This window comes from Stegostoma tigrinum, chromosome X (assembly GCF_030684315.1).
Source record: "Stegostoma tigrinum isolate sSteTig4 chromosome X, sSteTig4.hap1, whole genome shotgun sequence".
Lineage (NCBI taxonomy): Eukaryota > Metazoa > Chordata > Chondrichthyes > Orectolobiformes > Stegostomatidae > Stegostoma > Stegostoma tigrinum.
In genome coordinates this window covers 10,039,748-10,056,017 of record NC_081404.1, presented here as the reverse complement: position 1 = coordinate 10,056,017, position 16,270 = coordinate 10,039,748, and the positions used below count along the sequence as shown (strand labels likewise).

The window sequence follows — 16,270 nt, the reverse complement described above, 5'->3', positions numbered from 1 at the left end:
ATTGTCATGAGGTCAGGAACTGAGTGGCCCTGGTGGAACCCCAACTGGGCATTGCGAAGTAGGTGCTGCTTGATAGAATGGTTGATGACACCTTCCGTCACTTTACTAATGATTGAGAGCCAACTGGTGAGGTGATAATTGGCTAGGTTGGATTTATCCTAATTTTTTGTACACATGACATACCTGGGCAATTTTCCATGTTGTCAGGTTAAAAATGCCAATAGGTGGAACAGCTTTGCTGTGGGTGCAGCAGGTTTTGGAGCACAAGCCTTCAGTATTATTGCCAGAATGTTGTCAGGGCCCATAGTCTTTGTAGTATCCAGTGTCTCCAACCATTACTTGATATCACGTGGATTAAATCGAATTGGCTGAAGACTGGTATCTTTGATGCTGGGGACCACTGGAGGAGGCCGAGATGGATCATTGACTCGGCACTTCTGGCTGAAGATTGCTGCAAAAGCTTCAGCCTTATCTTTTGCACTGATGTGCTGGGCTCTTCCATCATTGAGGGTGGGGATATTTGTGGAGCCCCTTCCTCCAGGCAATTGTTTAATTGTCCACCACCATTCACGACTGGATATTGCAGGACTGCAGAGTGTAGATCAAATCCGTTGATGTGGGCTTACTTAGCTCTATCACTTGCTATTTGGCATGTACATAATCCTGTTTGGTAGCTTCACAGGTTGATGCCTCTTGTTTAGGTATGCCTGGTGCTGCTCCTGGCATGACCTCCTGCACTTGATGGTAATGGTTGAGTGGGGGATATGCTGGGCCATGGCGTTACAGATTGTGCTGGAGTACAATTCTGCTATTGATGGTCCATCGTGCCTCGTGGATGTCCAGTCTTGAGTTGCTAGATCTGTGTGAAGTCTGTCCCATTTAGCACAGTGATAGTGCCACACAACATGGGAGTTATTCTTAATGTGAAGGCGGGACTTTGTTTCCTCAAGGACTGGATCATCACTCTTAATGGACAGATGCATTTGTGGCAGGCAGATTGGTGAGGATGAGGTCAAGTATGTTTATTCCTTCTTGTTCCCTCAACATCTGCGGCATACCCAGTCTAACCGCTATGTTCATAGGGACCCGACCAGCTTGATCAGTAGTACTGCTGCTGAGCCACTCTTGGTGATGGATGCTGAAGACCCCAACCTAGAGTAGATTCTACACCTTTGCCACCCTCAGTGTTTTCTCCAAAAGAAAACAAAAACAGAAGAAAATATGTTGCAATGGGTCATGTTGTAATATCCAACACTTCAAGCATTTACAGTGTTTATTTTAGAGTCAAGCACATAGGTCCCATTTCATTTGATGTTATTCCCTTTTTTGTCTCTGAGCTAAAAGAATCCAACAGAAATTGGGAATCTTCGTCACAGCAGCTACATCTCTGAAGAGGGATAAAAGTTCCTCTAAGTGCCTAGAATTATTAAGAATATTCATACCAACTACAATAGTAGCATTTTTTTCAAAAAATAAAGATTTTCATTTGTGTAGCACTTCAACATCTCAAAATGCTTCTCATTCACAGAATGTTAGTATTTGAAAAGCTTCGTTGTTATGTAGGTAACCGTAGCAGTCATGTTTGCACAAAGTAAGATGCCATGAATAGCATTAAGATGTTTCACTGGAGCTAGTTAAGGGTGAAATTGTGACCAGGACATTTAGAGGATCTTTAACATCCACCCAAACAGGCAGATGGACCCTTAGCTTAACATTTCATTTTTCGCGGTTCCTCTAGCTGTCTCAATACAACACTCGAGTATAAGCCAAGGTTGAATCCTGAATTGATATCTGACCTCACAATTTGCTGACTTGCAAATGTTATCAATCAAGCAAGGCCGATCATTACTTGATCACTAACTATCGCAGTTTGATCCTACTTTCTATTTAATTCATGAACTGTAAAATCTGTTCATGGGTTCAATTTAGAAGTAGTCTCTCCCCCTTCACCGCCCAAAAAAATCACTAATAGACAGTGGATTGTGGGGTTGTTTTTTTCCCCTGTTTTGGAAAATTAATTGAGCACCAATAGAGTTGCAGTGAACTTTTGAAACTGTCTGTTTTGACCTTCAGACAGAAGTACCCTGCTCTGGAGCAGCATGAAGCAAAGGTTTAGTGAGACTTTCCCTGGATATCGAAAACCTTTCCCAGAGGCACTTTTGGACGAAGAGGTTTCCTGCTGTCTCACCCGTGCCATCCAGTCACCTGATAAGATAACAAAGAGAGAAAGAAACTGTGCCAATCCAGTTGCCAAGATACTGCAGCAACAAGAAGTTATGGTGAGTACTACCAAAGAGGAATTTCCTGAATATTGCCCCTAATGTGAATTTCTTCCCTGGGAAGGGAAGGATCAATCTTGTATATGTGATTCAGTGCCAATTTTTAGCTATGTGACTTGCACAAACATACTTCAGTAACAGTTACAATTTCATCAAAATACTTGTAAAAACACCTAAATAAATGGTTTGATGAAAGTTTCCACACTGAATAGCACTTTCCAGTCTTGCATTCCATTTTAGTCTTTTTCAGATTCACTGAAATTAAAATGAGAAAAATAAAGATGCTAGCTTTGATTCTGACTTTTTAGTGTAGACTTCCAGTTTTAGACTACAAGCACAGTTAGTTGTGTTGTAACCACTCAACAGTGATATGTACATACTTCACCAAAATACTTTTGCATGTTTTTTTTTCTCTCCTCACTGACTGCATAATTGGTTCAACTTAACCTATTTCTGGTTTGAAAGGAACTACCCTGGATTCTTTGTATGAGCTAGTGTCAGCACTCCTCTTAGATAAGGGTTGCCTTTTTGCCCTCCTTTTGAAAAAAGTTTTTTTTTTAATTCTTAAACTTTCCAGCTCTGTACACCATCATTCATTTAAACAGATGGGTATACTGTAATAGTCTAACTGGAAGTTAATTTTCAGCCTGTTTCTTACAGCCTTATAGAGTTTTTTTTTACAGTCCTTAACTAATCTCAGCTGTTTTTAAATTGGTATTGATTTGGATTCTAACTCTCTATTTCTGCTCCACAGCACTTTGTCCCAATTGAGCTGCATTACCAGCCACAAAGCTCGCCAACAATTTCTGGTGTCTTTTTGTGAGGAGCCATCAAGTCCTGCCCTATTGTTATGAAGCTTATTATCCCCTCTCTTTTCTTTATCATCTGTATTAATTTATCTTATAGCCCAAGGAGATGGTTCTAGTCGTGGATACTTCAAGAGCTTGACTCACTGTGCCCCAGGGTACATTACCAATAGGATAGCTGCTTTTCAATTTTGTTATAATAGAAAAGCTGTTTTGTCTACATAATACTCGAACTGCTCTGCGTGTATACAAGAACATTTTGTGATTTATCAACTACATATAAACTGCCTAATTAGCGCACGTATGCTCCAGGCATAACCTACTTTTGGTTGTAACTGTATAAATTGTCTAATGTTTAAAATATACTCTCCCTTCAATCAGAACTGATATGCACTGTGTCATGAACACTTTCATTTTTGATTGGGAATTCTAGCATCGATCTGTCTTGTGCTGCTGTCCCTTTTTTAAGGTCTCCAGCTGTAAACAACATAATTAATTTTACTCCTTCATGTTTCAACTTTCATAGTTAGCACTAACACCCTTTTTAACCAGTTTGTTTGGACTTTTATCGTGTGGTTTTATTTTCAAAAATTTGTCATATCAAAAAGATACGAATAGAAAAGATTGTTTAATCTAACTGAATCTTTTCATCTTGCACTCATCAGGACAAATGCAAGAATGCCAAATTTCAAACTATCACATCAATTTAAATTCTGATCAACCAAGGCATTGTCACAGAGAAAGCAGTGGGAACTATGGGCTCCCCTGTGGTTCAACATACCAAATAATCAGCACCCTTTCTTCCCATAGTATAAATTATTTCAATAATTTGAAATTTTGGCATTCTAATGTTTGTTCTGATGAGTGCAAGACAAAAAGCTTCAGCAAACATGTATTTTTCTTTTTCAAGAAATGTTCCTGCAAATTTTTGCTCTTGCTTGTTTAAATATCACAGTGCTCTGGAAGTTTCACAGTCTTGAATTGCGTCAGTTAAATGAAATGTTCCCTATGAACAGCAGGCAGAAATATGATTACTGCCACACGATTAAGGAAAGCTCTTGGCTCATCTGATTTTTGTCTGCAGTATAAAGGCAAGCTTTTTATTCACAATAATTTGTCTATTATTCCACCACCAAACCACCGTGAATTCAAATTAGGAAAAAAAAGTACTTGTTCCCCATCTCTGCATTGTTTGCTATGACTGCAAGCTATTAATGGGCATCATTTTGCATCAGTGCTAATCTTTTTGTTATGGTAATGTGGACCTGACATGAAACCTTGAAAACCTTTTCTCTCAACTAGGATTGCGTTTTACAACTTCTGACAATTCCAATTAACAATTTACTGAGAAGTATATGACCTAATAATTTGGATATCAGTAAAGCTGTTCCACTACACTTTTTGGATTGTAAATATTCAGGTCCTGAGTTCGACCCTTAATACTTGGTTAGGCACTTGTAGAACCTTAACTTGCACAACAAATTGAAATACTGGACTGTTTTGAACTTTAAATGGTTGGTTTGTCTATTAGCATTTCCTGTGTTACCTCGGGTTGCTACAATTCTGGTTGACCCTTTTCATATCAACTTTAGGATTTGGTGTGTGGTGTGCCTTTCCTGCAGCTAAGATTCTCCATTTATCTGGACTCGGGCCTGGCACTGATACACATTGGCCTGCTTACACCAGTGATTGGGTTCTTTTGTAGCCAACAAGCCTGAGAGTAGGACTTGGGGGGGGCTTAAAAAAAAGGCTCTTCCAGCTCACAGGCAGAAGATCTGCCCGGTTTAGCTCATACTTCAAACTTTAAACACTTTCTGTAGATGAACCATTCCAATATTGTGTGTATTCTATTCTACTTTTAACCTTTGCATTACAGAGAAAACAACACTGTAGCCTAACTCTCTACCGTGGGATAGTTTTAGAATTTCTTAGTTGAAACATTCAGATTTTCCATTCAAATTGTAATACCTTATTGTAAATCTGTCCACTAAATCTGATAATTTATCTGCAAAGTTTACCTTTCATCTTTAATGATCTCATGATTGCCTTTGTAGACTATTATGCCTACGCTGGTCCGTTAAGGACTTTTGTATGCCATGTACATTTTTGTATATGTAATTACTATGCAAATAAAGCTTTATTGTGTATTTATTTATTTGCTTCTTTGTACTTCTTTTGAAATTGATTGTATTTGTGAAGCCTGTTTTACATTGCCGAATTGTACCAATCGGTAGTCACTGTAAAAAGATATCAGTTCTGGTATACGTTTTGTCTTTTATTTTTCAAAAAAAAGCAATGTACAGAAAATTATAACTACTATTTACTGAAGGGCCAAGATTTGATCTCTGCTTTGCTTTGTCTTGATGTAAATCAGCAGGCTGATACATCAATACATATTTTCTCTCTCATTCCCACTTAGATTGATGGAGGGGGTGTTAAGGGTAAATCACCACAAGTTACCTTTAATTCAGCTACTTACTAATAAATCTCTCAGACAATCAAGTACTGAAACAATGATTTAAACGTTATTGCATCTAGCAACCAAAATAAGACCCCCCAGGTAAATAAGCTAAGCCTCACAATCTAACTTAGCTGTTACCCAATTAAAGGAGGAATTTTGCCAGGATTCCAACCAAATGCATCTGTCTCTGTAAGTGTCCAGGGATCAATCCTTGAACAGTGTTGTTCTTCGAAGTTTTGCTAAAGGGGGAGATCTCATCTTAAATCCTAAGACAGAGGGAGGAACATCTGTATATGTGTGATATTGATGATTTCTTAAAGTCCTTTCATCCAAATTACAGCAAGTCTGCAGCTTGCCTTCTTATCAGAAGTAGCTCCTTTGTTCCATGTTACATTTGGCCTTAACTGTCCGTTTTGAAGTCACATCTTTCTTTCTGCAATTAACTCCTTAACTTATTCTGCAAGCACATCCTTGTCCTTTTGTGGCAATAAAGCATCCAGTTCGTATCACAAATGCCAAAGCAGTTCTGTTTATGTAATCTCAACTCCTTCCTTATCAAGATCTGACTAATTGCTTTCAATTCCTGTATAAGTTTGTCCTTGTTTTTAATAGGAGTTCCAGTTCAGTTTAGTTTTTTTCACTTGGATCTTTTAACTGGGATGTGAACTCCTGGCCCTCTGACTCTGGTGAGGTGCAGCACACTCGGCAGCAAGGAAGGCATCAAAGAGAACTCTGATCATATACTGGTCCTGCTGCATCTGTTCAAGTCACAATTAATGTACCACAAAATGACAATCGAATTTCCATTCTGTGGTGTTCAAATGTTTAAAGATTTGTTCATTTAATCTATTTTCTAATCAGCCTGTTCAGAAACGGTATTGCACACCACTGCAGCAGGTTGGACTTGAACGTGGACCTCCCAGCCCAGGGTTAGGCACAGTATTTAATTATATGCACCTTGTATTTGTTGAGTAATTAGTTAAGACTGGATGTGGTGACAGAGGAAAAAGAACGTAGATTGCAGGCAAGCAGCTAACAAGCATTAGAGAAGATATAAAGTTATACAGCACGGAAACCGACCCTTTGATCCCACATGTCCATGCTGACCAGATATCCTAAATTAATCCTGTCCCATTTGTCAGCGTTTGGCCCATATCCTTCTAAACCTTCCTATTCATATACCCATCCAGATGCCTTTTAAATGATGGAATCGTACCAGGCTCCTCCACTTACTCTAGCAGCTCATTCCATACACACACCACCTTCTGCGTGAAAAAGTTGACCATTAGGTCCCTTTTAAATCTTTCCCCTCTAAACTTAAACCTACGCCACTTAGTTTTGGATTCCTGTACCCTGGGGAAAAAGAATTTTAGCTATTCCCCCTTTTCCATGCCCCTCATGATTTTTATAAGCCTCTACAAGGTGACCCCTTATCCTCTGACACTCCAAAGAAAATAGCCCCAGCCTATTCAGCCTCTCCCTGTCGCTCAAACCCTCCAAACCCAGCAACAACCTTGTAAATCTTCTCTGCACCCTTTCAAGTTTAACATCATCTTTCCTATAGCAGGGAGACCAGAACTGAACGCAGTATTCCAAAAGTGGTCCAACCAATGCCCTTGTACAGCTGCAAAATGACCTCACAACTCCCATACTCCATGCACTGACCAATAAAGGCAAGCATACCAAATGCCGCCTTCACTATCCTATCTACCTGTGACTCCACTTTCAAAGGACTACAAACCTTCAATCCAAGGTATCTTTGCTGGCAACACTCCCCAGGGCCTTACCATTAAGTGTGTAAGGCCTGCCCTGATTTCCAAAGTGCAGCACCTCACATTTATCTAAATTCCATTTAAAAGCATTGAATAAAACTTCAAAACAGAGATAACTTGAAGTGTATCCTCTCTGCAGACTTCTGAGGCATAAAACTCATTCAAGCTGAGCTGCAGGGAGCCCAGATTTACCAGAATCCCTTATCACAGCCCTGGTGGATGGGATCTATTATAAAACAAATAGTATGACCTACAGAGTATTAAGACAATGTGGTCTTTTGAACCAAACATCTTTCACACGGCACACACTATAAACTCCTACTCTTGTCTCCCTGACCTATTTGTATACTTGCCTGTACTACTCTGTGTTGTGACTTCAGGTCCTTCCGATAAAAGCAACAAGATTTGTTTGGCGATATCTAATTAAATGGCAGCACAAGGATTTGTATTTCAAACAGACTATATTCTTAGATGTTTCCAAGGATTATGAAAAATGTGAAACAGATTTGCAAAGGAAGAATGTATTTTAAAAGTGAGAAAGACCAATTCTCAGCAGCAAGACAACATTCCATCTCTTGCTTGTTCAACATGCATTAAGGCTTTAACTCCAACCAATTGCTTTACTCTTCATAAACACAGTAAACTGCTCTGGGCATAAAGTGATTATAATTACTAATCAGAGATAGTAGGAAGTGGAGAATCCGAGATAACAAAGTGTGGAGCTGGATGAACACAACAGGCCAAGCAGCCTCTAAGGAGCACAAAAGCTGACATTTCAGGCCTAGACCCTTCATCAGAAAAGGGTTACTTCTTACTAATTACTAATCATATGCTATTTGGACTTGTCTCTTCGTCCTGCTGAGGTCTGTCCATGTTTCGTCTCCGTTAGCGTGGATTATTTTGCATAGAGATTATCTGCACACTTCAAAATGTGTCGTGACTGTAATTAAGCCGGGTTGCCAGAAGATGGTGTTGGTCGCAATCTTTACTTTAAAAACTTTCTCGTCTCCACCCTGCTTTCTTTACAACCGGACATTGCTCATACCCAAGGTAGTAATCTGTGTTGTTCTATAAATGGTGCATGTTTATGTGTGTGTATGTAAACTTTAAATAACTTTCTGTAAGAGAAATTTGTTTTAATTATTTACATGAAAATATAATTGAAAAATGTGGCTAATATATATGAAAAATTTAAAATGTGTATCTACCTCAAATTCTGTCTCCCATAACTGTTATTAAGAAGAAGATTAAATATTTACCACAGAATAACTTGTGGTCTGCATTGTAGAGGAGAAGTTTTCAATTCCCCAACTCATCAGTCAGCTGTCTGCCTTGAAATTCTGAAGTAAATTCATGGGTTTTAAGACACTAGCATACTGGTTTTACTGGAGGCATTTGCTAACTTCAGGTAGATTTCACAGACTGTCATTTCAAGTAACATGCTGTATTAACTTAAGGGAAGGAGGTGGTGTAGCAGTAATGTCACTGGATTAATGATCCAGAGTACTGTCCTGGGAAGACCTTCTCATGAGCCTGCTCCTGGCCCTGGCTAAAGCAGACATCGACAGGTCCAGGCAAGATAACAAGGTGTGGAGCTGGATGAACACAGCAGGCCAAGCAGCATCAGAGGAGCAGGAAGGCTGATGTTTCGGGCCTAGACCCATCATCAGAAATGGGGGGAGGGAAGAAGGTTCTGAAATAAATAGGGAGAGACAGAGAGAGAGAGAGAGAGAGAAAGAGGCGGATCAAAGATGGATAGAGGAGACAGACAGGTCAAAGGGGTGGGGGGGGATGGAGCCAGTAACGGTGAATGTTGGTGGGGAGGTAGGGAGGGCATAGGTCAGTCCGGGGAGGACGGACAGGTCTAAGGGGGCGGGATGAGGTTCGTAGGTAGAAAATGGTAGGTAGGATCAGCTGGGCTGATTTTGGGATGCAGTGGGGGGAAGGGGAGATTTTGAAGCTTGTGAAATCCACATTGATACCATTGGGCTGCAGGGTTCCCAAGCTGAATATGAGTTGCTGTTCCTGCAACCTTCGGGTGGCATCATTATGGCACTGCAGGAGGCCCAGGATGGACATGTTGTCTAAGGAATGGGAAGGGGAGTTGAAATGGTTCACGACTGGGAGGTCCAGCTGTTTATTGCGAACCAAGCGTAGGTGTTCTGCAAAGCAGTCCCCAAGCCTCTGCTTGATTTCGCCGATATAGGGGAGGCCACAACAGGTAGAGTGGATGCAGTATACCACATTGGATGTGAGTTTGCTCGCTGAGCTGGAAGGTTTGTTCCCAGATGTTTCGTCACCATTCTAGGTAACATCATCAGTGAGCCTCCGATGAAGCGCTGGTGTTATGTCCCACTTTCTATTTTTCTGTTTAGGTTTCCTTGGGTTGGTGGTGTCATTTCCTGTTCTTTTTCTCAGGGGATGGTAGATTGGCTCCAAATCAATGTGTTTGTTGATGGAGTTCCGGTTCGAATGCCATGCTTCTAGGAATTATCGTGCGTGTCTCTGTTTGGCTTGTCCTAGGATGGATGTGTTGTCCCAATCAAAGTGGTGTCCTTCCTCATCTGTATGTAAGGATACTAGTGATAGTGGGTCATGTCGTTTTGTGGCTAGTTGATGTTCATGTATCCTGGTGGCAAGCTTTCTGCCTGTTTGTCCAGTGCAGTGTTTGTCACAGTTCTTGCAACGTATTTTGTAGATGACGTTCGTTTTGCTTGAAATGAAACCAGATGGATCCAACACACCACGCTTCTACGGACTACCAAAAATTCAAAACCAGGAGGCCCCCTCAGACCCATAGTCTCGCTACCTGGAACACCAACCTACAGATTAGCCAAGGAACTACACCAAAGACTAAAACACCTAGTAGAAGACTCACGCCACTCCATTCACTCCGCCCAAGAATTCCTGAACACCAAAGATGCCAAGATAGAAGAGGATGAAATAATGGTCTCCTTTGATGTAACAGCCCTGTTCACATCCATCAACATGAACCGGGCCAAAGAAACACTGATGACACTGTTAGAAGAACCGAAGACACATACACCAGACACCACCAACCTCATCAGCAAGGACAACATCATCAAGCGAGTGGACCTATGCCTCACCACCCACTTCACTTTCAATAACAAAACCTAAAGACAAACCAACGGTACACCCATGGGATCTCCGATATCAGGGTTCTTAGCAGAGGCAGTAATGCGGAGACTCGAACAAACAGCTCTGTCAATCATCCAACCCAAACTTGGGGTCCGCTACGTGGATGACACCTTTGACATCACTAAACAAAACAAATTAGAGGAAACCTTCAAGACCATCAATAATACCCTTACTGGCATAACATTCACAAAAGAGGAGGAAAACAACAGCAAACTGCCATTCCCAGATGTCACAGTAGAGCGAACAGCCAATGGGGAACTTCAAACCAGCGTCTACAGGAAAACAACACATACGGACCAAATACTGAACTACAGGAGCAACCATCCCAACACCCACAAACGAAGCTGCATTAGAACATTATTCCAACAAGCCACCACACACTGCAGCACAGAGGAACTATGCAGAGCAGAGGAAAATCACCTATACAGTGTATTCCAGAAGAACGGGTACCCTATGAACACAGTCCGCTGATTCCTCAGCAATAAACCCAAACAAACAGATAAAACAGGCCCAGAAACCATAACCACGCTCCGCTACATCAAAGACATTTCTGAAATGACTGCTAGAGTACTCGGACCCCTTGGCATCAGGGTAGCCCACAAACCCACCAACACACTAAAACAGCAGGTAATGAACTTAAAAGACCCGACACAGACAACAAATAAAACAAACATCATCTACAAAATACCTTGCAAGAACTGTGACAAACACTACATTGGACAAACTGGCAGAAAGCTAGCAACCAAGATACATGAACATCAACTAGCCACAAAACGATGTTACCTAGAATGGTGACGGATTGTCTGGGAACGAACCTTCCAGCTCAGTGAACCAGCTTACATCTGGAACAAAATAAAGACCCACTCTTTTGTAGACTGAGAGGAGGAGAGCGCGACTGTGTTGGAGGTGGAAGGAAGACGTCGGGTTGGCTGTGCACCCTTGCAACCGGTGGATCTTAATGCTGGCTTCGGCCTAACGCTGGTTCAGGGGAGCAGCCAACCTGCAACAATGGCTGCGGCGAGTGCTCGTGCCCCGGGTCAGGGGGTCCGGAACACCAGCCACGTTTCCGTGAAGAAGGTGGATGAAGGTGCACTTGTGGACCGCACCTTCTTCGTGAAGAGGGTCCTGTTGGACTGTTGTGGGTTCGCTGCTGCAGACATTTACTGCCTGCAGGATTTCCCCGGAGGAGGTTTTTACGATGTAACCTTCAGGAGCGCCAAGCTTTGCGAGCGCTTCTGGGAGGTTTTCAAGGAGAAAGGAGGTGAGGGCCCCCTCTCTGTATTGACCGCTGTCCCGCTGTTTGTGATGCCAGCACAGAGGAGCCGTATGGTGACTGTACACATGTACAACCCGCATGTGCCAGCAGTTGATGTCCTGACCTTCCTCGGAAGGTACGTGAAGGTGGAAGGGGACCTAACTGACATCATGGACCCCTTCGGGATCTGGACCAGTGAGAGGCAGGTCAGGGTGATGCTGAGGACGGGCGCAGACGGGAACGTCGTACACCCACCATCCAGCTTCGCGATCGGCGGGAGCAAGGGCTACCTGACCCACGCAGAGCAACCCAAAGTCTGCCATGCCTGTGGTAGGTCAGGTCACGTGGCGGCCAACTGCAAAGCCACCATCTGCAGGAACTGCAGGGAGGAGGGACACCTTGCAAAGGATTGCCCACAAGAAAAAAGCTGCAACCTTTGCGGGGAAGCGGGCCACCTCTATAGGGCATGCCCGCAGCGGGGGACCACCTACGCCCAGGTCGCCGGCAGGGTCAATGCGGGGCAAGCCCCCCCAGAGGAGAGGAAGGCACCAGGCCCCTGCAAGGAACCCCCTAGTGTGCAGGAGGACCAGGTCGTGCAGGAGGGACCAGCCCCGCAGGATGGACCCGAGGCCAGCAAAGCGCCCCTGCAGGCTCCGCTCCCCCACTGCCGACAACCCAGAGTTGATGGAGGAGGCGACAGGTGACCCAGGGGAGTGGATGACGGTCTGGAAGGCAAGGAGGAAGGTGCGTCGGAGGGCCCCAGCTCCACAACCATCAGGCAGGAAGAGGCAGCTACAGGGGGGCTGTCAGAGCTCCTCTGACGAGGGGGATTCGGAGGGCGCCCGCCCAAAGCAGAAGCTAAAGATCTGAAGGGAGAAGGAAAGCAGCACCCCACTTCCAGGTGACGGGAGGCGTCCTGAGGCTCCCTCTGACACCCAGTCACGTGCCGCTGGGGCACTGGAGGGCCCCCCGGAACTTCCAGGCGGGAAGGAGGAAACAGCGCGTCCCCAGCCTGACCCAGATCCGGACTCTCCTGCCTCTGTACCCCCAACGGGGGGATGCCACCCGGAAGGCAGCACGGACAGTTTCCTGGGCCCGGAGAGCATCCAGCAGTTCGCCCGGGCAACAGGCATGAAGGGACAGATAGAGGGGCTGGACCTTGGACTTGGGGAGGGTACTGCAGCCACTGCCTACAATGGGGGTACGAGTTGCGAGCATTAATGTGCGCAGCGTCAAGTCCACCGCAAGATGTGTGTCCACGTTGGCCTACCTGACCACCGTCAAGGCGGACCTCCTGTTTCTGCAGGAGTGCAGGATACCGCACCTCAGCAGGTACGGGAAATGGTCCGGCGCCTGGACCTGTGGGCCTTCGATCTGGTCGGGAGGTAACAACTGTCGCTCCTCGGGCCTGGCTATTCTGCTGCAGGGGCGCAACTTCACCATCTCTCAAGTTCAGGAGGTGGTGGGGATGGGCACCTCCTAGTGGCTGACATCACCTACAGGAACGCTCCCCTGAGGCTGATCAACGTGTGCGCCCCAGTGGTACGGAGTGAGCGGTTGGCCGTCCTGCAGCGGCTTCCACCCCTGCTGGCTACGTCCAGGCCGGTCATCCTAGGCAGAGACTTCAGCTGCATTATCGATGCAGATGGAAGATCCAGCGTGGGGACAGCTGGTGGGGGGAGTCAACTGGACGTCATGTCCAGATTCCTGACGGGCACGGTGAAGGACGCCAAGCTGCTTGACGTCTTCAGCACCCCTGCAGACGGAGCGCAGCAGAGATACACCTGGTCGTGGCCAGACAGGTCTATCCGCTCAAGGATACGTGACACGGGTATTCTCGGTCAGGTCCACCGGTGTCGAGCCAGTGTTCTTCTCTGACCACTGCCTCCTGCTGGCCGACTGTCACTTACAGGACGACCAGCCGGCCGGCAAGGGGACGTGGAAGCTCAACACGACTCTATTGACCCCAGAGAATGTCGAGGAGCTTAAGAGGGAGTACGCCGGTTGGAGAACCGTGAAACCCCTCTTTGAGTCTCCGGGCGACTGGCGGGAGACGGTGAAGGAGAACATCAAGAGGTTCTTTGTCCTCGAGGGTGTTCGGAAGGCGAGAGAGAGGCGGGGAAAGCTGTCGCGACTCCAGAAAAGGGTGCAGAACCTGCTCCTTCTGCAGTTGATGGGGGTCGATGTCATGGAGGACCTCCGCGAGGTGAGGGGCCAGCAAGCCTCAATCTTCGCCACAGAGGCCTCCAGGATAATCTTCCGGTCCAGGGTCCGCTCCATGGAGCAGGACGAGACGTGCTCGCGTTTCTTCTTTCAGAAGGTGCACAAAGAGAGCTCTGTGCTTAGCCGGCTGAAGGAGGACGATGGCTCGGTGACGTTGTCTCGGCCCGACATTTTGAGGATCAGCAGATCCTTCTATGCCGGACTGTACAACTTGAAGCCCATGGACAGCATGGCCTCCGAGTCGTTCTTGTCATCTATCACAGAGGTCTTAGACAACGGCACGAGGGAGTGGCCGGACCGGCTGATATCCCTGAACAAGCTGTCCAGAGCCCTCAAGTCCTTTCAAAGGAATAAGACTCCCAGGAGCGACGGCTTACCGGTCGAGCTGTATTCCGTTCTGTGGGACCTGGTCGGCCAGGACCTGCTGGAGGTGTACGATAGTGCGCTTCGGGCAGGGGAAATGTGCAAGTTCATGAGGAAGGGCATCATCACCCTCATTTACAAGAGGAAGGAGGAGAGGGAAGAAATTAAGAATTGGCATCCCATTTCACTATTGAACGCGGACTACAAAATCCTGGCCAAGGTCATAGCCAACCGGGTCAGGTCTGTCCTGGAGTCGGTGATACACCCCGACCAAACCTGTGCTGTGCCGGGCAGGAAGATCGCTGAGAGCCTCGTGCTCATCAGGGATACGATCGCCTATGTACAGGACAGGCGGGTGGACACCTGCCTCGTCAGCCTGGACCAGGAGAAGGCCTTCGACAGGGTCTCTCATACTTACATGAGGGACGTCCTCTCCAAATTGGGGTTCGGGGAGGGCATCCGCAATTGGATCCAGTTGCTCTACACCAACATCGTTAGTGCAGTCTCGATCAACGGGTGGGAATCGGACAGTTTTCCCGTCAGGTCTGGAGTCAGGCAGGGCTGCCCGCTCTCTCCTGCCTTGTTCGTGTGCTGTGTGGAGCCCTTCGCCGCATCCATCACGAAGGACGTGAGCCTGAAGGGCGTGACTATCCCAGGCAGCGGAGGCCTTCAGGTCAAGACCTCCCTGTACATGGACGACGTCGCTGTCTTCTGCACCAGTTTGAACTGGCCTCGGGTGCCAAAGTCAATCGGGGTAAGAGCGAGGTCATGTTCTTCGGGAACTGGGATGACTGCCCCTTCATCCCCTTCACTGTCAGGACAGACTACCTGAAGGTGCTGGGTGTTTGGTTTGGTGGAGCTGGGGCGTGCACTAAGGCTTGGGAGGAGCGTATCACCAAATTGAAGCAGAAGCTGGGCAGGTGGACGCTTCGGTCCCTCTCCATCGCGGGTAAGAACCTGGTTGTCAGGTGCGAGGGGCTTTCAGTACTGTTGTATGTGGCGCAGGCCTGGCCTATTCCCTGGACCTGCGCCGCTGCGGTCACCCGGGCCATCTTCCACTTCATTTGGGGGTCGAGGATGGACCGGGTCCGCAGGGACATCATGTACAAAGACCTGGAAAATGGGGGAAAGGGCATACCGAACGCCACCCTCGCCCTGACGGCTACCTTTGTGTGCGGCTGCATCAAGCTGTGCGTAGATCCTCAGTACGCAAACACCAAGTGTCACTACTTACTGAGCTTCTACCTGTCCCCGGTGTTGCGAAGGATGGGCCTGGCCTCGTTGCCGCGGAACGCTCCGAGTAGTTGGACCGTCCCGTACCACCTGTCCTTCGTGGAGAAATTTTTGAAAGAAAACACCTTTGACCACAAGGCCGTCAGGCAGTGGTCAGCACGTAGTATCCTCGAGACCCTTCGGGAAAAGGAGAGGGTGGATCCCGTCGTGTGGTTCCCCACGCAGACTGCCAAAGTTGTTTGGCAGAATGCCTCATCGCCAGAACTTTCAAACAAGCACAAGGACATTGCTTGGCTGGTGGTGAGAGGGGCTCTGCCATTGAGATCCTTTCTGCATGCCCGGAATCTCTGCGCCACCGCATGCTGCCCTCGAGGTGGCTGCGGGGGGGACGAGACTGTCGATCACCTCCTTCTGGAGTGTGCCTGTGCGCAGGTCTGGAGGGGGATGCAGTGGTATTTGTCGAGGTTCGTCCCGAGCAGCTCCGTGACGCGGGACTCCGTGCTCTACGGGCTGTTTCCCGGGATGCACACTGAGACCAACATCAACTGCGCCTGGAGGACCATCAATGCGGTGAAAGACGCTCTTTGGTCTGCCCGCATCTTGCTGGTCTGCCAGCTGAAAGAACTGACCTGACCGAATGTTGCAGACTGGCGCACTCCAAGGTTCAGGACTACGTGCTGAGGGACGCGCTAAAGCTTGGGGCAGCCACCGCCAAGGCG

At 46.5% G+C, this 16,270-nt stretch overlaps 1 protein-coding gene across 1 annotated transcript in view; it reads left to right on the top strand.

Annotated features, from left to right (window-relative positions):
• The window catches only part of LOC125448203 (uncharacterized), a 46,317-nt gene extending 41,087 nt beyond the window's left edge, over positions 1–5,230 (top strand). The window contains exons 14-15 of the mRNA XM_059643379.1: positions 2,074–2,279; positions 3,034–5,230. Of these exons, the coding sequence (XP_059499362.1) occupies positions 2,074–2,279; positions 3,034–3,102 (275 nt within the window). The 3' untranslated portion in view covers positions 3,103–5,230. The remainder of the gene's footprint in view (positions 1–2,073; positions 2,280–3,033) is intronic.
• The last annotated feature ends 11,040 nt before the right edge of the window (positions 5,231–16,270 follow it).